This window comes from Natator depressus, chromosome 26 (assembly GCF_965152275.1).
Source record: "Natator depressus isolate rNatDep1 chromosome 26, rNatDep2.hap1, whole genome shotgun sequence".
NCBI classification, from domain to species: domain Eukaryota; kingdom Metazoa; phylum Chordata; order Testudines; family Cheloniidae; genus Natator; species Natator depressus.
In genome coordinates, this window is record NC_134259.1 from 12,784,787 (window position 1) to 12,808,550 (window position 23,764).

General features: G+C 45.3%; 2 protein-coding genes across 9 annotated transcripts in view; one reads left to right on the forward strand and one right to left on the reverse strand.

The window, feature by feature from the left end:
- LOC141978145 (uncharacterized) overlaps positions 1–14,459 on the forward strand; it is a 48,822-nt gene extending 34,363 nt beyond the window's left edge. Inside the window, exons 3-5 of one of the 2 annotated variants that reach the window (XM_074940018.1) lie at positions 2,432–2,505; positions 13,372–13,466; positions 14,021–14,459. In XM_074940018.1, the coding sequence (XP_074796119.1) occupies positions 2,432–2,505; positions 13,372–13,466; positions 14,021–14,280 (429 nt within the window). In that variant the 3' untranslated portion in view covers positions 14,281–14,459. Of the gene's footprint in view, positions 1–2,431; positions 2,506–2,801; positions 2,863–13,371; positions 13,467–14,020 lie in introns of those variants that run through there. The other variant, XM_074940019.1, reaches the window with a different exon arrangement.
- On the reverse strand, positions 1–23,068 carry DGUOK (deoxyguanosine kinase). 7 transcript variants are annotated; one of them, XR_012636337.1, is made up of 8 exons: positions 21,802–22,189; positions 20,954–21,066; positions 18,385–18,575; positions 9,152–9,299; positions 6,313–6,428; positions 5,066–5,165; positions 3,480–3,661; positions 1–332 (listed from the first exon to the last, which is right to left on the reverse strand). XR_012636337.1 is itself a non-coding variant. In XM_074940017.1 (7 exons), exons 1-7 carry the CDS (start codon positions 23,066–23,068, stop codon positions 529–531), a joined length of 870 nt encoding a protein of 289 aa, XP_074796118.1. In that variant the 3' UTR covers positions 1–528. The 7 variants fall into 7 exon arrangements, 6 of the variants coding, with proteins under 6 accessions (XP_074796118.1, XP_074796113.1, XP_074796115.1 ...); XM_074940017.1 differs by lacking the exons at positions 3,480–3,661; positions 21,802–22,189 and adding an exon at positions 22,951–23,068 and having other exon boundaries at positions 1–612; XM_074940012.1 differs by lacking the exon at positions 21,802–22,189 and adding an exon at positions 22,951–23,068 and having other exon boundaries at positions 1–3,661.
- Between the last annotated feature and the right edge of the window lie 696 nt (positions 23,069–23,764).

A 23,764-nucleotide genomic window follows, 5' to 3' on the forward strand; every position in this document is an offset into this window, starting at 1 on the left:
CCTTTTATTCTGAAGGATCCTAAAGTGGTTTAGATCTACAGCTACACAACCATTGCAATGCAATCAACGCTGGGAAGGAGGTGGTAGCTGGTGCACACAGCATGCAGTACAAATGTTGGGGGTAGGACATGTGTTAGTGACAGGGCAATACCTAACTCGTATGAAAAGTGTAATGGGCTCTGTCAGAGCAGAACCCCAGTTTTCAAAGGTTTCCTTTAAACACAGCAAGTTGCACAGATCTCAGTTTATCTTCCTCGGAAAGATTGAGTTGATTCTGTTTAGATTCCAACCTGCAGTTCCAGGGAGTGAGTATTTGATAGCTGTAACGTCCCCTGAGAGAGCGATCACCAGAATTAGCCTGATCAGTACCACAGAGGGTGCAGTAAGTTAGATATAAATACCAAGCAGTCTGTTCACAAAATGGTTAGAGGATGGAGTCAGGATTCCTAGATTCCTATATGCCACTCTGCCACTGACTTGCTGGGGTACCTTCAGCTAGTCATTTCACCTCCCCATGCCTCAGTTTCCTCATCCGTAATACAGGGACGATGATGATGATGATGATACCAACTCACAATTGTAGACCACTTTGAGATCCAGGGTTGAAGAGTGCTATGAAAATGCTAAGTATGATAAGAAAGGTTGCTTTCAGGGATTAAGAAATACAGCAAAATGTATGCCCATCTATCCCTAGGAAAGTGCATTTAATCATATTCTATAGAAAGAAGATGACTGTGTAACTAGGGAAGAGAAGCAAATCTGTTAGAACAAAAGAACTATTTTGTGTTGAAATTACAAAATGCAAACCTATGTTCTGCTTTCTGATAATAGAAGCGGCACAGCTGAGATCTAAAACCACATGGGAGACGAAAGACAGCTTTCTTGGCAGGTGATTTTTGATCCAGAATTCCTATTACTAAGTAACTGATTAAGAATACACATTAGGCGTAATACTCAGCTATGGTTATTTAAAAGCAAGTCTTGAAAATTGCCCACCCTGGGAACACTGGCTTCTTTGTTTCCCTATTTGCTGCGACCTCACCATGCATAAAAAAAACCCCTCATTTGTTTTACAGCCCTTGCAACTACCTCTGTGCATCCACGCTTTTTATTATTCCTAGCAAATAACCCATTTAGAGCATTTTAAAATAAATCAATCGAATCAGGAGCTTGGAGGTCAGGCGCCACCTAGTGTCCCACTTGAGACTATAACGGGCACTGATGGCCTGATGGGAAGCCAACTGGGAGTCGCAGAGGCCAGCGCCCACTACAGAGGCAAAGGGAAAGAAGATGGATGACTTGTTTAATGAGCTGAGCACCCAGTGTGCTGGGCCCTTCTGAATATCTAACTCTAAGTGACTGGAGCAAAAATAAATAATTAAATAAAAATAAAAAAAAATAATCACACACGTGGCACAGCCAGGAATTGAACCCAGGTCTCCCAGTCTACTTCTTTAGCCACAAGATGATTCTGCCAACAGTCACTAGTCATCCCCAACACTGATTTGCATGACTGATACAATTCACCACCACACAGCTCCTTTCACTGGAGGACAGCCAAAACATGGACAAGACAGCTGAAAAGTGATATATTTTTTAATTTAACACAAGCTAAAAAAATACACAGAATTGTCCTTCAGAATTTAACCTGTCCACCAAATTTACATTATGAAGTGGCTGTTCCTCACCCTGCAGACATCTATAGATATGCATTTATGTTCCCCTTGGAGCACAAAGTGATATCTGGAAAAGTTTGTACAGTTTACTATTTACCTTTAGACTAAACAGGTCTAAAACTAAACTACGTATACAGATTTGCTCGATTTTAGTCCTCCTTGGTCATAGGTTACATTGCAACACTCAGCGGTTCCTAACAGTAACATGTAGATGTAGAACTTAAAAGTGACCAGACGAATCATTTCACAAAATTCCCTCTGATTCACCAATAGGTAAACTCCTGATCCTACTGAAGTCAGCAGAAGTTTTAACACTGACTTCAGCGGGGCCAGGATTTCATGCAATACACAATGGCCCCACAAGAGCTGGATTACAAAGGGCATCTCAGCACACACACAGTTGGAAAGGTCTTTGCTACTGTCTTAACAGTGCCATATTTCTCTCTGATATTTCTAAACTGCCTGTCTTAAAACCATTCCTGCTTCTCCTTTGTCTCTTTATGTTTATTGAAGACTTATTGGTCTTATGAGGCTTTATGGTCTTAGAGGGACATGCTGCACCTTCTAACAAATCCATTCAGGTATGTTTCAGCAACGAAAGGTTCTGCTCAGAGGAAAGTGGGAGCTAGACGGACAAAGCCAAATTTGTAAATTGCTGAACTCGTTGCATTTCAGATCAGATTTTCAAAAGGAACTTAAGGGAGGCAGGCAGCCAACTTCCACTGAAATTCATTTCTTTCTTCTCCCCTTCTTAGCTTCTGCAATGTCCAGATAACATCCCAGGGTGGACTACACTAGTGTCGGCCCATCCAAGGTGCCAGGTTGAGAGGTAAGGTAAGAGCAGTTTGTCAATCAACTATCATTTTGCAATGTATTTTAAAAACAGGATCGGTTTTGCATATTATATGTATAAATGCCTTTCAGCTGAGGATTTCATAAATGTTGAAGAGGCTAAATGACTTGCATGAAGTAACAGAGCAGGTCAGTGGTACGAGTGGTAACAGAACCCGAGTGGTCCTGACTTCCAGTCCCCTATTCTAAATCATTAGACTTACTTTAAAATGTAAAATATTAAAAACTTTTCAGACAATATATGGTACGCCATTTCTCTTTTCCTTCCGCCAGGGCTCCAACAGCTATCTGGCTGATGAGATGATACTAGGGTAATTCATCATCATTAGGCCCAAGATGTGGAAAATACACCAAGTAAGTTGCAAACTTAATAAGAAAAGATGGCTTAATATTAAATAAGACTTTGCCTTCTACTGCAATGAGTTGATTAGAAGTGCCAAAAATGGCTAGGTTGGGTCTTATTCTCCACTGACTTGAACATACCACTTGCACTTGTGCTAAATGAATGTGAAATGCTGACACTGATTTGGCAGCATATTACATTCACTTTGCACAGGTGCAGAGCAGTGGTGAATCAGGACCATTGGTTCCTATAATTCTTTACAACACCCTCATTGTGTGTATTCAGCATGTAATGGAATAGAAGGTTTCTGCAGATCACCTTCATCAATGAAAGGAAAGCAAGTTTGAAATACTTAAGCTGTTGCATAAGTAGAAGGGATTCTTCATAACGTCTAAAATCACTTCTTTCCCCCACTGATCATAACACCCTTTGGAATATCAGAAAATTAATTTTCTGAGGTTCTTAATCTTCTTCTTTCCATTGGACCCACATGGGTTTGTTACTATAGGGTTGCTCATGGGTGACTGTACAACTTTTCTCCCTCCCTGGAAAAGTAACATTTGGTTTGGAAGAAAAACACAGAATTCAAGTGTAATTCACTAAAATACCTCAGTTACATTTTTGGCCTTCCAGGTTTGACACACAGGTTTGCCGATTGTTTTGTTTGTTCTTTTAATGGCAAGCAGCATAATCAGGCCCAAGCTGGTCGCAAATAAATAAGAAATCCTGGATTGGTAGTGGAGGGAGATGGCAAAGCTTCAGATCACAGAGTCTTTATAAAAGCCTTTACCTGTGCAGGAAAGAGAGCACCTTTTATAAAAGTGAAATTTATCAGACTCCACAAAAAGCATGCAACAAAAACCTAAGTAGTTCTACATTTCATTCAAAACAATCTATTTGCTAAGGAGTTATCACAAGGACTTCAAAGTTAGACTATTTTCTTAGGAATACTGATAGAGCAAAAAGCCTTAGCAGGTCTTAAAATTTATGACCTGGAGGGGGTCAATGAAGAAGATATCACTATTTTCATTGCAGTACTGCTCAAAGTTCACGATCAAGCTCAAGGCCCCCCATTGTGGCAGGCGCTGTACAAACACACATGAAGATTACAATCAAGCATACAATTTTTCATATACATTTTAGAGGACAGGCAGTAACACTGCAGTGTACTCATATTTGTCTGTGAAATGTAACTCGTTTAATAGACTCATACCTACATGAATGCGTTACACACAAAATATTGGTAGAATACAATCCCACCAATGTATTCCCTGGGAAAATACCAGTATTTCCCCTCTAGCAAGCCAGCCACCACATCAATACAACCCTATAAAAGGAAGAATAATACTATCTTCTGTGTTTGCACAGTGCCTCGTGCAATGGATTCCTGGTCCATGACTGTGGCTCCTAGGTACCTATCACAATACAAGTAGTAATAATAAAAATTGACAAACATTATCCTGCTCTTAAACAAACAAGCCTCCACTATGGACTTCCTGGCAGAATTCACAGTGTATTTTCACTGATCAGAGAAGTAATATTGTCATCTTCTATTTATTCAGGCTCCTCAAGGATGAGAGGAGCTATAGTTTTAAAATCTATTCAGAAGGATCATTTTTCTCCAGTACTGAAATGCAGTGCCTCTGGGGTGAAACCCGTCAGCTGTTTAACAGCTTACAAAAATGCTATGGTTTAGGGTAGGAAACTGGAAAATCATATCCAATAGCAACTTCAGTGGGGATTTCCACAGATAGCATGTTATTACCTGATACGGCATTTGGCCAAGAGGTGAGAACTATGCCTTTCACGAAGTGTGACACTGAAGATCTCACAGCAATCAGGCCTTTAATTTTATGTCTTATCTAGAAGTCATCACCTCTAGCAGCACAGCATCTCTTAATACCAAGCCTGGATGCTGGAGACAGCAGCTAACATACACATATAGCACCTGCAGATCTCTTGCCCAATTGCTGACCCCGCCTGACCGATTAGCTTGTGGGATGAAATGGGATCAGAGTATAAGGTGATATTGCGGCAGGAGCAGTCCCAGCTGATAGGACAGTACGTAACAGACGGCTATTAGAAGGAGAAAGACTTGCAAAGGAAAAAGAAAATATTCCTCATTCTCACACAACACGTCTACTTCTGCATTTTACATGAATAGCAAAAATGAGCTGGTGTCATCTCTGCTTACTTTCCTCATGAGCTCCTCTTGTTCAGCTGGGTCATCCTCAAAATCATTATTGACATCAAGCACAAGGACTGGAGCATTCCTTAGATTTTCAAAGTGGACCCTGAAGACAACAACGAGAACGGAACAAAAGGCTTATTAGTGTACCTCTGGGGATAGGTAAGAGACAATATGCCCAGACACAGGACAGATGTGTCACACCACTGCTTCAGCGTAAGTTTATTTTATCATAAGAAGGATGCCTGCTGCATATAGACTTTCACCGTCATTAAAAGAAAAACAAAGAAACAAAAACACAAGACTCCTCCAGCTGCAGAGAACAAGTCCCTTCCCCCTTGCCGCATCAAAAGAGATGATTTCCAAAAAAGGGCTTGATGCTGAGAGATGCCTGGAAGCCTCCACTCCCATTGGCATCAGCACCTAAGACGGTAGAGTCCTCTCCTTGCTTCCAAGCAAGATACCTACACCCTGTTTGGACTCCAAGATTCAATAAATTACCAGCACATTATACAAGCAAAACCTACGGTACGAGTATGGAAGGGAAGGGGTCACCTTAGATTTTCATGAGGTAGATGAGCTTCCTCCCTCTTCTGAGGCCCATCGTGAATTTTGTTATACCCTATTGGTATCTGGGAAGGGAACATGCCTAATAGAGCAGAGGACTGGAAACCCAAACCCTTGGGTTCTATCACTGTTTGGTTGTGATACCTTGGGCAAGTCGCTTCATTTCTGTGAGCTGGATCTTGCTGTGTGGTAGGAAATGTGATGAAATGAGTAGTCAGTAGAGAAGCCCCAGAGGCAACAGCCCCTTGACTATCTGTTATCTGTAGTTGAGTTAGAGTGGTCTCTGGAAGGAACTACAGGATTTGGTGTGACGGAGAGAAGCACAAGTAACAAAGAGGAGCCTACTGCTGAAAGAGACGAGCCTGCTGAAATGTCCTTAGAAGATTGTGTTTGGTGTCATTAAGATTGATGGCAGAAAGCTGGCTGGGTAACCTAGGGAGGGTTACCCATAACAGAGGGAACTGACTAAGCAATGAATGAAGAAGGGTGGTGGACAGCTGGAGGCAACAGGGAGGGATCTCTAGGGTTGGGAATGGGTACCAGATTATACGGGCAGGATGGTGGTAGGGAGCTAGGCCGCAAATTAAAACAGGCACCTCTGCACAGCAGAAGATATATTATTCACCCATTTAAAGAGCCAGGCTTGCATGGCCGAGACTCTGTAAGCCATTGCTATTGTCACTTACTCGGTGGTTTTCTTTACTAGCCAGTTTTCATGCTGAGTGTGAAGCTGCTCCAGATACTTCAGCTGGATCGCCTTCTCCTCAGGCCTCCCCCTTTGGTGCAACCGCTCCAGACATTTCTGAAGGGAGGAAATGACAGCTCCTCCATTAGCGTGATCCACTCGTTTACTCCACAAGACTCAATGAGGTCTGCTTTGCAAACTCAACGACATTTGGATGGGGCCAATGGGCATGGGGCACTTCAGATAGCAGCAGCAGTTCAAATTCAGCATTAGGCAGCTGGAAAGAGAGATGCAGCCACACAAAGTAGGGATGGCTTCACATGACAGACTAGTTAGAAGTCACAATAACTGTCTAGGGCCAGATGTTTAGTGGGCATGTAAGGACTTGACCTTTCATCCACTGGAGTCAGGGGCAAAATTCCATTAACATCATTACGAGCCCAACTGGGCCCCATACTTGGAATGTTAACACACACACACATAGTGCTAGAAGGGTAGCAACTTGTGTCAGCATTGACAGATACAGCTCTGGAAGAAGCTGAATCCAGCCATCCTCAGCTAGAGAAAGAGCCAACATGATGCACCGGGAGGAAGCCCTGAGAGAAGCCATCCATCCATAAAAACAGTCTATATTCCCCCAATCCTCAAAGTACTTTCCCATATACTGAGGCTAAGCCTTTAAAAAACAAGTGCAAGGAATAGCTGTTTGGAACTAAGGCTGCATAGTCAGCACTACATAACAGAGGGAATGGATTTTCCCTCTGGGTTACAGAATAAGTTCTTAGAAGAAAATGACCCTCGCTGGAGAGGCAATGTGATCATAGAATCACAGAAGATTAGGGTTGGAAGAGACCTCAGGAGGTCATCTAGTCCAACCCCCTGCTCAAAGCAGGACCAACACCCACTAAATCATCCCAGCCAAAGCTCTGTCAAGACGGGCCTTAAAAACCTCTAAGGATGGAGATTCCACCACCTCCCTAGGGAACCCATTCCAGTGCTTCACCACCCTCCTAGTGAAATAGTATTTCCTAATATCCAACCTAGACCTCCCCCACTGCAACTTGAGAACATTGCTTCTTGTTCTGTCATCTGCCACCACTGAGAACAGCCGAGCTCCATCCTCTTTGGAACCCCCCTTCAGGGAGTTGAAGGCTGCTATCAAATCCCCCCTCACTCTTTTCTTCTGCAGACTAAATAACCCCAGGTCCTTCAGCCTCTCTTCATAAGTCATGTGCCCCGGCCTCCTAATAATTTTCGTTGTCCAACGCTGGACTTTCTCCAATTTGTCCACATCCCTTCTGTAGTGGGGGGACCAAAACTGGACGCCTTACTCCAGGTGTGGCCTCACCAGTGCCAAATAGAGGGGAATAATCACTTCCCTCAATCTGCTGATAATGCTCCTACTAATACAGCCCAATATGCCATTGGCCTTCTTGGCAACAAGGGCACACCGCTGACTCATATCCAGCTTCTCATCCACTGTAATCCCCAGGTCCTTTTCTGCAGAACTACTGCTTAAGCCAGTCGGTCCTCAGCCTGTAACGGTGCATGGGATTCTTCCTTCCTAAGTGCAGAACTCTGCTCTTGTCCTTGTTGAATCTCAGATTTCTTTTGGCCCAATCCTCCAATTTGTCTAGGTCACTCTGGACCCTATCCCTACCCTCCAGCGTATCTACCTCTCCCCCCAGCTTAGTGTCATCTGCGAATTTGCTGAGAGTGCAATTAATCCCATCATCCAGATCACTAATAAAGATGTTGGACAAAACTGGCCCCAGGACCGACCCCTGGGGCACTCCTCTTGATACCGGCTGCCAACTAGACATCGAGCAGTTGATCACTACCCATCGAGCCTGACAATCAAGCCAGCTTTCTATCCACTTTATAGTCCATTCATCCAATCCATACTTTTTTAACTTGCTGGCAGGAATACTGTGGGAGACCATACCAAAAGCTTTGCTAAAGTCAAGATATATCACGTCCACCACTTTCCCCATATCCACGGAGCCAGTTATCTCATCATAGAAGGCAATCAGGTTGGTCAGGCATGACTTGCCCTTGGTGAATCCATGTTGACTGTTCCTGATCACCTTCCTCTCCTCCAAGTGCTTCAAAACAGATTCCTTGAGGACCTGCTCCGTGATCATGCCTGCTCCATGATTTTGTGAATCCAGCTCACAGACCCCTAGATTAGCACTTGAGATTTGGGTTCTATTCCTGATTCTGCTACTGATCTGCTGTGTAAACTCAGCCAAGTAACTGGACTCTTTGTGCCTCAGTTTCCCCTCCCACCCTTTGTCTTGTCTGCTTAGTGCAAATTCTTCAGAAAAGGTACTGTCTCTCACTATGTATACATATAGTGCCTTGCACATTGGGGCCTCAATCTTGGTCTTCCAGGAGCTACCATAATACAACTAGTGACTGACCTCAGCTACTCACTGCTTTCCTGCCTTGAGCAGTTGCAAACTGTGTCAAGAACCCTACAGTGAGAGCTCAGAGCAGTTAAGGAGGTTCTTTACAGAAGGATGTGGAAGAATTATACTAGGACAGGTAAATAAGTTGGCAATCACAGGAATCCCTAGTGCAGACAAGTGTATTGATTTTTACCCTCTTACATTTCTGGAGCCTTTCAGAGACACCCTCCCCCCATTAATTGCTGGGCTATTATCACCATTTTATACATTGGGAACTGAGGCATAGGGATTAATTGATTTGACCCAAATTACACAGTAAGGCTGGGAGTTGAATCCAGACTTCTTGAGTCCCAGTCTGAAAGCAAGGCCAGCCTTCAATGCAGCCACTAGAGATGATTTTAGTTAGTTCCCAGTCATGCTCTCAGTTACCTTTGGAGTTGCCTGGAGATACAGAAAGCCATGCAGAGCAATTCGATCCCCAAACTCTTGTAGGAGGAAGGTGTGCAAGTCCTGGTAAATGGTCCATTCGATCTCAGCGAGGTGGCCAAGCTCAAAGAGATTTTTAGCAAAGATGTACCTAGAGAAAGAAGGACAAAAGAGAACAGCAAGTAAATTAAACCTGCCTAAACAAACTCTCTGCAGTTCTAGAATGACAACGTGCATTTTAAGTGTGGTAGGATCCATAATGCACCAGGCACTGCACAGAAACATAGGAAGACATGGCCCCTGCTCCAAGAGGTCATCTCGACAGCATAGATTTAACACAGACAATTTCAGTACCCAGAGAAGAGAGCTGAGTTGGGCTTTTTCAGACAGTGTCACACTAGATAGCAGAACAGTTACTCGAGGGTTTTTCTATTGTTAATTATCTTAGTTCTGGACTAGGTAGTGCAGTTGTAGCTGTGTTGATCCCAGGATATTGGGCTGTCAGACCCTGGAGGATGAAGGCATGTTTACCTACAGAACAGGGATGGAGTGGACAGTGGCAGGGGGAGCTTCCCCCTTACTCCACCCTGCCAATGCACCTCGAACTTGACTTGTAGGGGCCCATTGTGATAATAGGGCCTATAAATATACCCCTAGTCCTGAGTTTAATTGTAAGAAGAGAGTGAAAGTTCATGTGATGTCACAATAACCTATAATAACAAATATTGATGGGAAAAGGCACAAAAAGGAGACAGAAAAACTGACACAGTCTAAACAAAAATGGCCTACTGATACAGTTCTCAAGGATTGTTGAAATCATGCTTGTGGGGGAAAAAAATGGGTGAAGAGTATGTGGAGCTGGACTTGAGTGAACCAAAATTGGTGTATCAGCTATTAGGCCTAATTGGTGGAGAAAATAATGAGGAAATGGGCTATTCCACACATTACTCCCTTGTTGGGTCCTTACAAATAGAGAATTTTGAGGGTGGGGTGGGGACACTCAAAGAGCCAATGGAGGCTACTGAAGCAAGACTCGCCGTCAGGACTGCCACCACTACCACTTCCTGCGACCTTGGGCCTTTGTGATCGTGAGAGATGTTCTGACCAAACCAGGCCAGAGGGAGGAACCCAAATGACATCACCACTTCTGTCAGCTCCAGCTGAATTCGAAACACAATCTGGGATGAGTTATTACCACCTAAGAGCCTGTAAAGCAAGATTGCTTTTTCTTCTCAACTGATTTCAACAAACAGCAGCTTTAGCCTACATCAACCAGCTTTTCTTTCCTCCCAAAAAGAAGAGTTATTGCCATTTTGGATACCATCTAAGGCTTTGTCTACACTAGCACTTTTGTCAGCAAAACTTTTGTCGGTCTGGAGTGTGTGTGTAACATAAGTTACACTGACAAAAGTGCCGGTGTGGACAGCGCTATATCAGAGAGAGATGCTCTCCTGCCAACATAGCTACTGCCACTCATTCAGAGTGGTTTAATTATGCCAGCACAGAGCAGTTACACGGAAGACCTTAGAGTGGCGCAGCTGGAGCGATACAGCTGTGCCACTGTAAGGTCTGCAGTGTAGACACAGCCTAAGAGGCTATCAAACAAAGGGCTTTTCCTTTTACACCTCTCTCTAGCAAAGGGAAAGGGAACAAGAAATGTTGTTAAATTAAAGCCTTATTTAATGCTTTACATTTCAAATACTTTAACTGTTTTTCCTTCTTTTCTGGATTTTTAATGGTGTTTGCGCCATGGTGCTAAGCAGGCTGAGGTCTCTGTATACCAAACCCCGAACCTTATTTAAGACTGTTTAGTGTTGGATGGTGACTGGGTTATGTTAATACCTTTGGCCCATATGTTCTCCACTTAAATTAATAGAACAGGCCTTCTCTAGGGTTGGGAAGGGAGTTGTCTCTTGTTGGACCATTCAGTCTTTTTACCTGTCTGCTGAGACTGCCAGCGATGAGGAGTTCAGATAGTACCAACCCTGTTGGCTGTGTGGTGTGATGTAAGGCCCTCCGTCCCCACCCCAGCTGCAGCAACTCGTTTCACACAGACCACCAACTGGCATGACATAAGATAGTAACAATTTTTGGTCACTAGTGACCTAAGCGTGATTTGAAACAGTGCCCTAAAGTTGTAAGGCTCAATTAACTCATTACCAATCCCCTCATTACCAATCCCCTCAGACATTTAATTCCAACACATTTAAGTGAAAATAGGTTTCCCAGACTGCGATACGTGATTGGTATCATACATTAACTTTCCCCTTCTAGAAGAGCTTAATCCCCAGAACTGAAAAAGTGTTAACCCCCTCCCTCACTGCCTGCAGGCAAAAGCTGTGGAAATGGGTCTTGGAGCATGGCCTCAAGATTAACAAATTTTGGTTAAAAGAATGAGGAGTTTTGGTTGAGTCTTTGGAGTGGTCCCACTTAAAACTCTCTACTGCAGGACCCTTCGCTGCAATGCTGGCCTCGAATTACAGAGATGCTACTAAAACAGCCAGCTACTTTTTTTTTTTTTTTTTAAATAGTGAATTATAATCAGGGGTTATATTTTTCCACACACCATGAATTCCTTCCCTATTTCACAAGTCTCAGCCCAAGCCGTTTGCTTCAAACACACAGTTTGCGCTTCTCTTATGTAATGTTCACACTTCCCTCACTTTCAGCACATGCATAAACATAGTTTATCATCTCACCTCCAATCCACTTCATCAAGGCATCTGGAAAAAGTGACCCTTTAGCCAGATTTATTGCCAACATATTCCGAATAGCCTAGAAAGCATTACATCATAGGAGACACCTCTTTGGAAAACAAACACTTCTAGTATACCTCATGCTCCACTTCATACAACTGGGCAGACAGAAAATCTTGTAATTCCCATTTTTCAAGTTAACATCTGCTTAAACACTGCAAGTCCCATTATCTGACAGGAGCTACAAAAATATATCATCAAGCTCCTTCCAAGTACACACATGAAACTTTAATTAAATGAGTGAGGATGGTTCTTTTTGGTCTGCAACATGAATGGCAATTAGCAACTCAAAATACATGTTCAACTAGGTTCAAAAGATTGTTTCTTTGAAATCATATGAATGGAAACATTTAAATGAATTTTATATAAACCTTTAAATTAACCACTTTAATTAACATTCTTCTGCTGTGCTGGAAAACCAACCACAACAGCATCAAGTTAATGCAAGAGAATCAGGAAATGAAACTGACTACAGCACATCAAACACCACAGATCGGCTTTAACTAGTCCTTGGAACTCAAGAATATTTAGTTTACTGGCCAAGCTTTTCGTTTATCCTTTAGAAATGAACTGCTGAGAATGGTGGCAGTCAGTGTGCTTGCTTCATGTGGAACAAAGTCTGCTTAGCCCTGGTCTACACTAGGAGTTGAGGTCGAATTTAGCAGCATTAAATCGATTTAACCCTGCACCCGTCCACACGACGAAGCCCTTTTTTTCGACTTAAAGGGCTCTTAAAATCGATTTCCTTACTCCACCCCCGAAAAGGGGATTAGCACTGAAATCGGCCTTGCTGGGTTGAATTTGAGGTACTGTGGACGCAATTAGACGGTATTGGCCTCCGGGAGCTATCCCAGAGTGCTCCATTGTGACCACTCTGGACAGCACTCTCAACTCAGATGCACTAGCCAGGTAGACAGGAAAAGGCCGCAAACTTTTGAATTTCAGTTTCCTGTTTGGCCAGCGTGGCAAGCTGCAGGTGACCATGCAGAGCTCATCAGCAGAGCTGACCATGATGGAGTCCCAGAATCGCAAAAGAGCTCCAGCATGGACCGAACAGGAGGTCCGGGATCTGATCGCTGTATGGGGAGAGGAATCCGTGCTATCAGAACTACGTTCCAGTTTTCGAAATGCCAAAGCATTTGTCAAAACCTCCCAGGGCATGAAGGACAGAGGCCATAACAGGGACCCAAAGCAGTGCCGCGTGAAACTTAAGGAGCTGAGGCAAGCCTACCAGAAAACCAGAGAGGCGAACGGCCACTCCGGGTCAGAGCCCAAAACATGCCGCTTCTATGATGAGCTGCATGCCATTTTAGGGGGTTCAGCCACCACTACCCCAGCCGTGTTGTTTGACTCCTTCAATGGAGATGGAGGCAACAAGGAAGCAGGTTTTGGGGATGAGGAAGATGATGATGATGCGGTTGTAGATAGCTCACAGCAAGCAAGCAGAGAAACCGGTTTTCCCGACAGCCAGGAACTGTTTCTCACCGTGGACCTGGAGCCAGAACCCCCTGAACCCACCCAAGGCTGTCTCCCGGACCCGCCAGGCGGAGAAGGGACCTCTGGTGAGTGTAGCTTTTAAAATACTATACATGGTTTAAAAGCAAGAACGTTTAATGATTAATTTGCCCTGGCATTCGTGGCTCTCCTGCATATACTCCCAAAGCCTTTGAAAAAGGTTTCTGGGGAGGGCAGCCTTATTCCATCCACCATGATAGGACACTTTACCACTCCAGGCCAGTAGCACGTACTCGGGAATCATTGTAGAACAAAGCATTGCAGTGTATGTTTGCTGGCGTTCAAACAACATCCGTTCTTTATCGCTCTGTGTTATCCTAAGGAGAGTGATATCATTCATGGTCACCTGGTTGACATAGGGTGCTTTCTTAAGGGGACATTCAGAGGTGCCCGTTCCTGCTGGGCTGTTTGCCTGTGGCTGAACAGAAATGTTCCCCGCTGTTAGCCACGGGGAGGGGGAGGCAAAATGCGACCTTGGAACGAAAGCATATGTGCTATGTATGTAATGTTAACAGCAAGGTTTACTGTGAAAGAGCGTACCCATTGTTCTATAAAATTTGTCTTTTTAAATACCACTGTCCCTTTTTTTTTCCTCCACCAGCTGCATGTGTTTCAAGGATCACAGGATCTTTTCTTTCCCAGAGGCTAGCGAAGATTAGAAGGCCAAAAAAACGCACTCGCGATGAAATGTTCTCTGAGCTCATGCTGTCCTCCCACACTGACAGACGAATGCATGGAGGCAGACAATGTCAGAGTGCAGGAAAGCACAAAATGACCAGGTGGAGAAGTGGCGGGCTGAAGAGAGGGCTGAAGCTGAAAGGTGATGGCAGCGTGATGAGAGGAGGCAGGATTCAATGCTGAGGCTGCTGGAGGATCAAACTAATATGCTCCAGCGTATGGTTGAGCTGCAGGAAAGGCAGCTGGAGCACAGACAGCCACTACAGCCCCTGTGTAACCAACCGCCCTCCTCCCCAAGTTCCATAGCCTCCTCACCCAGATGCCCAAGAACGCGGTGGGGGGGCCTCCGGCCACCCAGCCACTCCACCCCAGAGGATTGCCCAAGCAACAGAAAGCTGGCATTCAATAAGTTTTAAACTTTTAAAGTGCTGTGTGGCCTTGTCCTTCCCTCCTCCACCACCTCTCCTGGTGCTTCTCTCCTCCACCACCTCCATAACTACCTTGGTAGTTATCCCCCTATTTGTGTGATGAATTAATAAAGAATGCATGAATGTGAAGCAATAATGACTTTATTGCCTCTGCAAGTGGTGATCGAAGGGAGGAGGGAAGGGTGGTTAGCTTACAGGGAAGTAGAGTGAACCAAGGGGCGGGGGGTTTCATCAAGGAGAAACAAACAGAACTTTCACACCGTATCCTGTCCAGTCATGAAACTGGTTTTCAAAGCTTCTCTGATGTGCACCGCGCCCTCCTGTGCTCTTCTAACCGCCCTGGTGTCTGGCTGTGCGTAACCAGCAGCCAGGCGATTTGCCTCAACCTGCCACCTCGCCATAAATGTCTCCCCCTTACTCTCACAGATATTGTGGAGCGCACAGCAAGTGGTAATAACAGTGGGAATATTGGTTTCGCTGAGGTCTAACCGAGTCAGTAAACTGCGCCAGCGCGCTTTTAAATGTCCAAATGCACATTCTACCACCATTCTGCATTTGCTCAGCCTGTAGTTGAACAGCTCCTGACTACTGTCCAGGCTGCCTGTGTATGGCTTCATGAGCCATGGCATTAAGGGGTAGGCTGGGTCCCCAAGGATAACTATAGGCATTTCAACATCCCCAACGGTTATTTTCTGGTCTGGAAGAAAGTCCCTTCCTGCAGCTTTTGAAACAGACCAGAGTTCCTGAAAATGCGAGTGTCATGTACCTTTCCCGGCCATCCCACGTTGATGTTGGTGAAACGTCCCTTGTGATCCACCAATGCTTGCAGCACTATTGAAAAGTACCTCTTGTGGTTTATGTACTCGCCGGCTTGGTGCTCCGGTGCCAAGATAGGGATATGGGTTCCGTCTATCGCCCCACCACAGTTAGGGAATCCCATTACAGCAAAGCCATCCACTATGACCTGCACATTTCCCAGGGTCACTACCCTTGATATCAGCAGATCTTTGACTGCGTTGGCTACTTGCATCACAGCAGTCCCCACAGTAGATTTGCCCACTCCAAATTGATTCCCAACTGACCAGTAGCTGTCTGGCGTTGCAAGCTTCCACAGGGCAATCGCCACTCGCTTCTCAACTGTGAGGGCTGCTCTCATCTTGGTATTCTTGTGCCTCAGGACAGGGGAAAGCAAGTCACAAAGTTCCATTAAAGTACCCTTACGCATGCAAAAGTTTCGCAGCCACTGGGAATTGTCCCAGACCTGCAACACTATGCGGTCCCACCAGTCTGTGCTTGTTTCCCGGGCCCAGAATCGGCGTTCCACTGCATGACTTGCTCCATTAGCACCATGATGCCCACACTGCAAGGGCCCGTGGTTTGAGAGAAGTCTGTGTCCATGTCCTCATCACTCTCATCACCGCGCTGATGTCGCCTACTCACCTGGTTTCGCTTTGCCAGGTTCTGGTGCTGCATAATGCGTGTGGTGTTTAATGTGCTCCTAATTGCCAAAGTGATCTGAGCGGGCTCCATGCTTGCCGTGGTATGGCATCTACAGAGAAAAAAGGCGTGGAACGATTGTAGGCCGTTGCCCTGAGGGAGGGAGGGGCGACTGACGCCATGGTTTATAGGGTAGGCTTACAGGGAATTAAAATCAACAAAGGGGGTGGCTTTGCGAGAAACTGAATGGCCCCCTCAAGGATAGAACTCAAAACCTCAAGGATAGAACCCAAAACTGGTTTTAGCAGGCCATTGATTTCACAGAGGGAGGGAGGAGAAAATGAATACAAAACAAATCTGGTCTATTTCTTGTTTTGAGCCACTTCATCTATCTTTATACATCTTGCTGGCACCAGACTTTGCAGTACGACCGCTAGCCATCGTCATCTCCTGGGTGTTCGGCAGAAGACAGTGCAGTATGACTACTGGCCATCGTCTTCTGCTAGCTGCAGATTAAAAGACAGTGCACTGCCAGTAGGACTCAAATCGCCATGAGACGAAACAAGGGAAATGACCTGGCTGAGTCACTCCCATGTTTGCCCAGTTAAAAGAGCACCCAGGACTACGTCGACGACAGCTACCAGTCATACTGCACTGTCTGCTGCCAAAAGGCAATAAACTGCTGCTGTGTAGCAACGCAGTACCACGTCGGCCAGCACCCAGGAGACATACGGTGACGGTTAGCTGAGCGGGCTCCATGCTTGCTGTGGTATGGCGTCTGCACAGGTAACTCAAGAAAAAAGGCGCAAAACGATTGTCTGCCCTTGCTTTCATGGAGGGAGGGAACGGAGGCCTGACGATGTGTACCCAGAACCACCCGCAACAATGTTTTAGCCCCATCAGGCACTGGGATTTCTACCCAGAATTCAAATGGGCGGCAGAGACTGCGGGAACTGTGGGATAGCTACCCACAGTGCAACGCTCCAGAAGTCGACAGTTGCCTCGGTACTGTGGATACATTCTGCCGACTACATGCACTTAGAGCATTTGTGTGGGGACACACACTACGACCGTATAAAAACGCTTTCTACAAAACCGACTTCTATAAATTCGACCTAATTTCGTAGTGTAGACATACCCATAATCACACTGGTAACTACAATGGAGTTACTTCCAATTTACACCAGAGTAAATGAAAGCAGTGTGAACATGTATGAACTGCTCCAATGAAAATCATGTCAAACATTCATAAATATCATGTGCATATTACATAAACCCATGACGTTTGAGGTATCAGCAAGATAATTTCGTTTGATCTTTTTAACCTAAATGAATCAGGCCACCATTTTATTGCTCACCTGAATGATCCTTTAAGGCAGAGTTCCATGTATACCTAAGAGTGAAACTGACCAGGCTACTTTCATTCCCTGAGCTGAGGGAGTTGTAAATTGGAAGCAAGAAAAATAATGAAAAACAAATTGAATCTGAAAATCCAACCACCTCTTGTGTTCCCTCTCTTAGGTATTTATAGGACACCAATTACCACTGGATCGGTTATTAATAACATATGTGATTTTCTTTTTTAAATATCAGTTTCAAGTTTATGTTGACAGTAGGACTTTAGCCCATTCAAGTGCCAGATGGACTGCGTTATCATCTCATCACTAGTCCAGAATACACCCTGAATGTGTGTTTGATTTCTGAGAGGCTTGAACACATGCAGACTTGTGCATCAGAGACCTAGAATTCAATCATTAATCCAACGTTTTCTGCTGCTCCCGTAGGTGCCAAGACACATAATCTGGGGCAGTTTATGGAAGGATGATCTTGTTAAGGCACTTGACTAGGACTCAGGAGACCTGAATTCAAGTCCCACCTCTGCCGCGATCTTGGGTTCAGTAAAACCGTGGGTTTAGTTCACCAATACCCTGCACTTTGTGCAGTCATTTACACTAGGGCACGGCCAGGATGAAATTCTACCCCTCTGTTCTGATGGCATTTTACATTGGTGTAAGTGACAACACAAGGTGCAGAAGAGCAATGAATCTGGCTCTTAGGCTCTGTGCCTCAGTTTCCCCACATGTAAAACAGAGGTAATACTCTCTACATCGCAGAGGTACTATAATGATAAGAAATGTTTGTGATATGCTCCGATACTATGGTGAAAGGGGTCAGAAAAGTGCCTATTTACATAGTTGTAAGATTTCCTGATCAGTTTGTTGATGTTAAACGGGTGTCTGTCAGAAACCCACCTCTAGAAAACAAACAGTATTTATTGTGTAGGCACCAAATATGGACTATTTTTTATTAAAGAGGCATGGTATCTTAAATGGCATTGCCATGTTTCTCTGCACATACTGACAAACAAAGCACTGTAGTTTAGCTGGAGCAGTCAGGGGTTTGGAGATTTTTAGCACTGTACCTATCACTGTATACAGATCTCTCAAAAATCTGCACTGGCTCCTGGGTCTCCAACAGCTTCTCTGAAAGGGGCTCCAGCTGGGCCTTAAGTCGACTCATGAAGGAGTATATCTGGAAAGTATAGGACCACCGAGAAGGCTCCTGATAGACCATTTGAAGCAGGTTACCAAAGTTCTGAGAAGACGAGGCCTGCTAGGGAATGGCAAAAAGGCACATTTAAGAAGAAAGTCTCACTGAAAGAGGTTCTCAGGGTCCCTATGACTAGAGACAGGGTATTCTCAGCATAGAACTGGTGCAAGACTCAGATCTGAACATCAGAAGGGAGAACTATGATCATCTAGTCTGATTTCCTGCATTACATAGGCCAGGGATTCCTGCAGCGGAGGGGATTATTCTTGGCTAGGTATGTGACGCTATTTGAGCCCAATAACTTGCAGTTGAACTAGAACAATGGTTCTCAACCAGGAGTACACATACCCCTGGGGGTATGCAGAGGTCTTTCAGGGGGTACATCAACTCAGCCTAGTTTTACAACAGGCTACATAGCAAAGACAGTACAAACTAAAATTTCATAAAATGACTTGTTTATACTGCTCTATATGCTATATACTGGGATGTAATACAATAGTTATACTCCAATTCATTTATTTTATAACTATATGGTAAAAATGAGAAGGTAAGCAATTTTTCAGTAATAGTGTGCTGTGACACTTTTGTATTTTTAGGTCTGATTTCGTAAGCAAGTAGTTTTTAAGTGTGGTAAAACTTGGGGATACACAAGACAAATCAGACTCCTGCCAGGGGTACAGTAGTTTGGAAAAGTTGAGAGCCACTGAACTAGAGCATTTTAGAGATATCCAACCTCAATTTAAAGACGCCAAGTTATGAGGAATTTACCTTGTTAAGCTGTTCCAATGGTTAGCTACCCTCACTGTTAAGGTACAACTTTTTATTTCCAGTTCTAAGTTTTCTGCCTTCAACTACAAGCCACTGGATTTTATTCTGCCTTTGATAGTTAGACTCACTGAAAAGGGATTTCTAGACCATGATCAAGTCACCTCTTAACCTCTTCCTTGATGAGCTAAATAAATTAAGCTCCTTAAGTCTCTTACTGCATGTTTTCCAGACCTCAGATTATTCCTGTAGCTCTTCTCTGAATCCTCTCGTTTTTCCAATATCCTTTTAAAAGAAGTGTTGACACTAGAACTGGACACAGTAGTATAGCAGAGAACTCAGCAATAATCTTTTTTCCTCTAACGCACATAGAATCATAGAAGATTAGGGTTGGAAGAGACCTCAGGAGGTCATCTAGTCCAACCCCCTGCTCAAAGTAGGATCAGCCCCGAATAAATCATCCCAGCCAAGGCTTTGTCAAGCCAGGCCTTAAAAACCTCTAAGGATGGAGGTTCCACCACCTCCCTAGGGAATCCATTCCAGTGCTTCACCACCCTCCAAGTGAAATAGTGTTTCCTAATCTCTCTCCCACTGCAACTTAAGACCATTGCTTCTTGTTCTGTCATCTGCCACCACTTTGAACAGTCGAGCTCCATCCTCTTTGGAACCTCACTTCAGGTAGTTGAAGGCTGCTATCAATCCCCCCTCACTCTTCTCTTCTGCAGACTAAATAGGTCCAGTTCCCTCAGCCTCTCCTCATAAGTCATGGGCCCGAGCCCCCTAAACATTTTCGTTGCCCTCCGCTGGACTCTCTCCAATTTATCCACATCCTTCCTGTAGTGAGGAGCCCAAAACTGGACACAATACTCCAGATATGGCATCACCAGTGTCGAATAGAGGGGAATAATCACTTCCCTCGATCTGCTGGCAATGCTCCCACTAACGTAGCCCAATATGCCGTTAGCCTGCTTGGCAGCAAGGCACATGCTTGACCTTGATTCCAGACAGCTGCTTGTCAACCATTTGGGGACAAAAATTATGCTTGCCTTACCCGCCTACCCCAGGGAGTTTATCATTACTCCATGGAGTTTATCATGAAGGAGGAGAGCAGGTCTTGTCCCCTGCTGGGTTGTGGTACTTCATAGAAAATTGCTACTATAGGTTGATTAGACCTATAATGCACATCATTAAAAAAAAAAAAAAAAAAAAAAAAAAGACCATGACAATGAGCTCATGATAAATTAAAGATGTAAGTCCTGTACAAGAAAGCTGATGCAATCGTAGTCTAGATCATAGGAGTTGGCGTGTTAAACATTTATCTCCCCTTTAAAAACATGTATCTCTTCAAGTATCAAATCATGGAAGAGATTTATGGATGAGGAAAACTATCTTGAATAGAGACCAGTTAAACCTGATGATGTTGTCACTGAACTCCCTTCTTAACCTTGTCTTACAGGGAAGGGTTGAGGCACAATAGTAGAACAATGAGCGAAGCCTGTCCTGACGCTGCTTGTGATGTACCTACACTGTGGATAAAGAGAGAATTTAGGTCCCCAGGGTTCATAGGCACCACTAAAAATCACACAACAAATTCTAAAAAACCTAAAGCCAGGTGATGGAAACTCTTGTCACAGCGCCCCCGAACCCCCACTCCGTTTATTCACTGTCACACTTACCTCTCTGCTACTGGAAGCTTGAACCTTTTGCCATTTTGCCACAGGTTCTGTAACCATTTGCCATTCTGGAAAGGTTTTTCCCAGCAGCCTTACTAAAGTAGACTTGCCCACAGCTGCAAATTAAAATACAAGAGCAGTTGTCAAAATCTGGCTAGGAAACCATTATCAGATCCTGCAGGTAAGCGCAATTTAAAAAAAAAAGTTGACTTTCCTATGCAAAAATAGAGGCAATGATACATGCAGCATTTGCCATGCCTGACCAGACCTTTAGTCATCTAGCTCAGTATCCTGCCTCCAATAGTAGCTAAGTTGCCATTGTTTTAACATTTATGAAGTATATATTTTGTTTTAAAAAATACATTAAAAATACCGTTTGGTAACCCCCCTCTCCATACCGAAGAAAATCTCTCAAATCAGCACAAAATTAACAGCTTCTCCCACTTCTCCAAGACTGGAGACTCAGTACGAGACCCTATCTATCTTTTTTTTTTTTTTTTTTTAAACCAAATATATAACAATACATTTACTAGACAAAGACAACATATAAAAGGCACCTAAAGCTTACTAGGACTTTATGAAGTACTAATACTAACAAAAATACACTGGTTGTCTATTCCTATTTGTCTGCCTTAACTTTTAAGGCCACAGTTCTAAAAACACTCATCTCTATGCGTAATGAGTATTTGAAGATTGGGGCCTTAGATCATAAACTCCGAGTCTGGGACTATATTGTATTCTATGTTTGTACAGTGTCTAGCCCAGTATATCCCTGATCTCAGCTGGGGCATCAGGGTATTACCATGATAGAAATTTTAATACACTCTACTGTATGCACTAAAATGTATTACCCTTGCTTTTTAGTGGTTCCACACTAGTTTCCAAAGTTTGGTCACTTGCAATGAATCTTCCATCCAGTAGTGTGAATTGGCAAAGTGCTAGAGTGTTAAATTTAACACTATGAAGCAAAATCATAATCTCATTATTTAAGGAGAGCACTGTTAGGTTCTGAAAAAAAAGATCACAACTATGGGCTCTTGCTTTCTGTTCTGTACAGTACTGAGCATGCTGTCCAAGCTTCCAAGATAATATTTTGGATCCCAATCCTGCAAACCCCCTCTACAGATCCTTAACTTTAAATCCCACTGAAGTCAATGTGATTACTCACGTGTTTAAAAGTTTGCAATATAAGGGGCATAGAGGGATCTTATGTTACTAACAAGATAGATCCAACACAGAGCTTTAAAGCAAATCTTTTTAGATATCTAATCTTTTTGCACTCCTCACCGACACCACCATAGCCAGGGACGCAGGCCTAGGGCATTGTCACTGCCAGTTCGCCTTTCTCTCTCTCACACTCCAGCCCAAAGCTCTGATGTTCCTTCAGCGGGTCCTCTCCTCACAGGCCCCCCCCCAGCTCCTCCCTCTCCTCACAGGCCCCCCATCCAGCCCCCCTCCCTCACCACACCTGCCAGGCCCATGCCCCTCTCTCTTCACAGCCCCCCCAGCTCCCCCCTCTCCTCACCAGCCCCCCACCCAGCCCCCTCTCCTCACCACACCCCCAGTCCCACACCCCCCTCTCCTCACAGCCTCCCCAGCACCCCCCTCCTCCCCACACCCCCCTCTCCTCACAGCCCCTGCCTCAGCTCCCCTCTCCTCATGCCCCCCACAGCCCCCACCCCAGCTCCCCCCTCTCCTCATGCCCCCCACAGCCCCACGCCCCCCTCCTCACGCGCCCCCCCGCCCCAGCTCCCCCCCTCCTCACGCGCCCCCCCGCCCCAGCTCCCCCCCTCTCCTCAACACACCCACCTCTCCTCACAGGCCCCGCACCCAGCTCCCCCCTCTCCTCACCACACCCCTCAGCCCCCCACCCCTTCTCCTCACCAGCCCCCCCCAGCCCCGCACCCCCCTCTCCTCACCACACCCCCCAGCCCCACACCCCCCTCTCCTCACAGGCCCCCCGCCCAGCTCCTCACAGCCCCCCCGTCGCGCCCCCGTACCGATGTTGCCCTCGATGGAGAGCCGCCAGGCGGGCCCCCCGCGCCGGGCCATGCCGCAGCGGCGCGGGAGCCCCGCGGCCGCCGCCCGCCGGAGCCGCAGGGCCAACAGCGGCCGCATCGCGCGCCCGACCCGGGCCCGCAACGAGATGCAAATCAGATGCTAATTTATGCGCCTCTCCGGCGGCGCCGCGCGGGGTGGACGTGCGCAGATCGCCGCGTCCACGCGCTGACGCAGGTCGCGTTTTTTTAGGGCCTGCTGATGACTGTGGTAATATGCTGACGTATGCAGCTTGCTGTCGTCGTCACATGCTGACGTAGCTCAAGGTAGGATAATGATATGCTGATGGGTGCAGATTTTCATAGTAATGATAGGCTGGCATCGATTTGATTACGCTATCATCAGTCGATGCCGGTTGGTAGTATAATGGGAGGCTGACTTGTGCACGCCTGTGACGAGAGAGCTGGCCCTGTGGATGAGGGGAAAGCGTGGACATGTTGTTCCTTGACTTTAGCAAAGCTTTGGACACGGTCTCCCACAGTATTCTTACCAGCAAGTCGAAGTCTGGGCTGGATGAACGGACTATAGGGGGGATAGAAAATTGGCTGGATCATCGGGCTCAACGGGTAGTGATCAATGGCTCCATGTCTAGTTGGCAGCCGGTATCAAGCGGAGTGACCCAGGGGTCGGTCCTGGGGCCGGTTTTGTTCAATATCTTCATTAATGAGCTGGAGGATGGTATGGATTGCACCCTCAGCACGTTTGCAGAGGACACTAAACTGGGAGGAGAGGTAAATACGCTGGAGGGTAGGGACA

What these genes read in the sequence shown, in the direction of transcription:
- DGUOK (XM_074940017.1), bottom strand. Translation starts at nt 23,068, where the DNA reads ATGCGGCCGCTGTTGGCCCTGCGGCTCCGGCGGGCGGCGGCCGCGGGG. An exon ending in CTCCATCGAGGGCAACATCG is followed by an intron (nt 21,067 to 22,950) that starts GTACGGGGGCGC and finishes TTTAATTTGCAG; the next exon opens with CTGTGGGCAAGTCTACTTTA. An exon ending in CTAGTAAAGAAAACCACCGA is followed by an intron (nt 5,166 to 6,312) that starts GTAAGTGACAAT and finishes TGTTGTCTTCAG; the next exon opens with GGTCCACTTTGAAAATCTAA.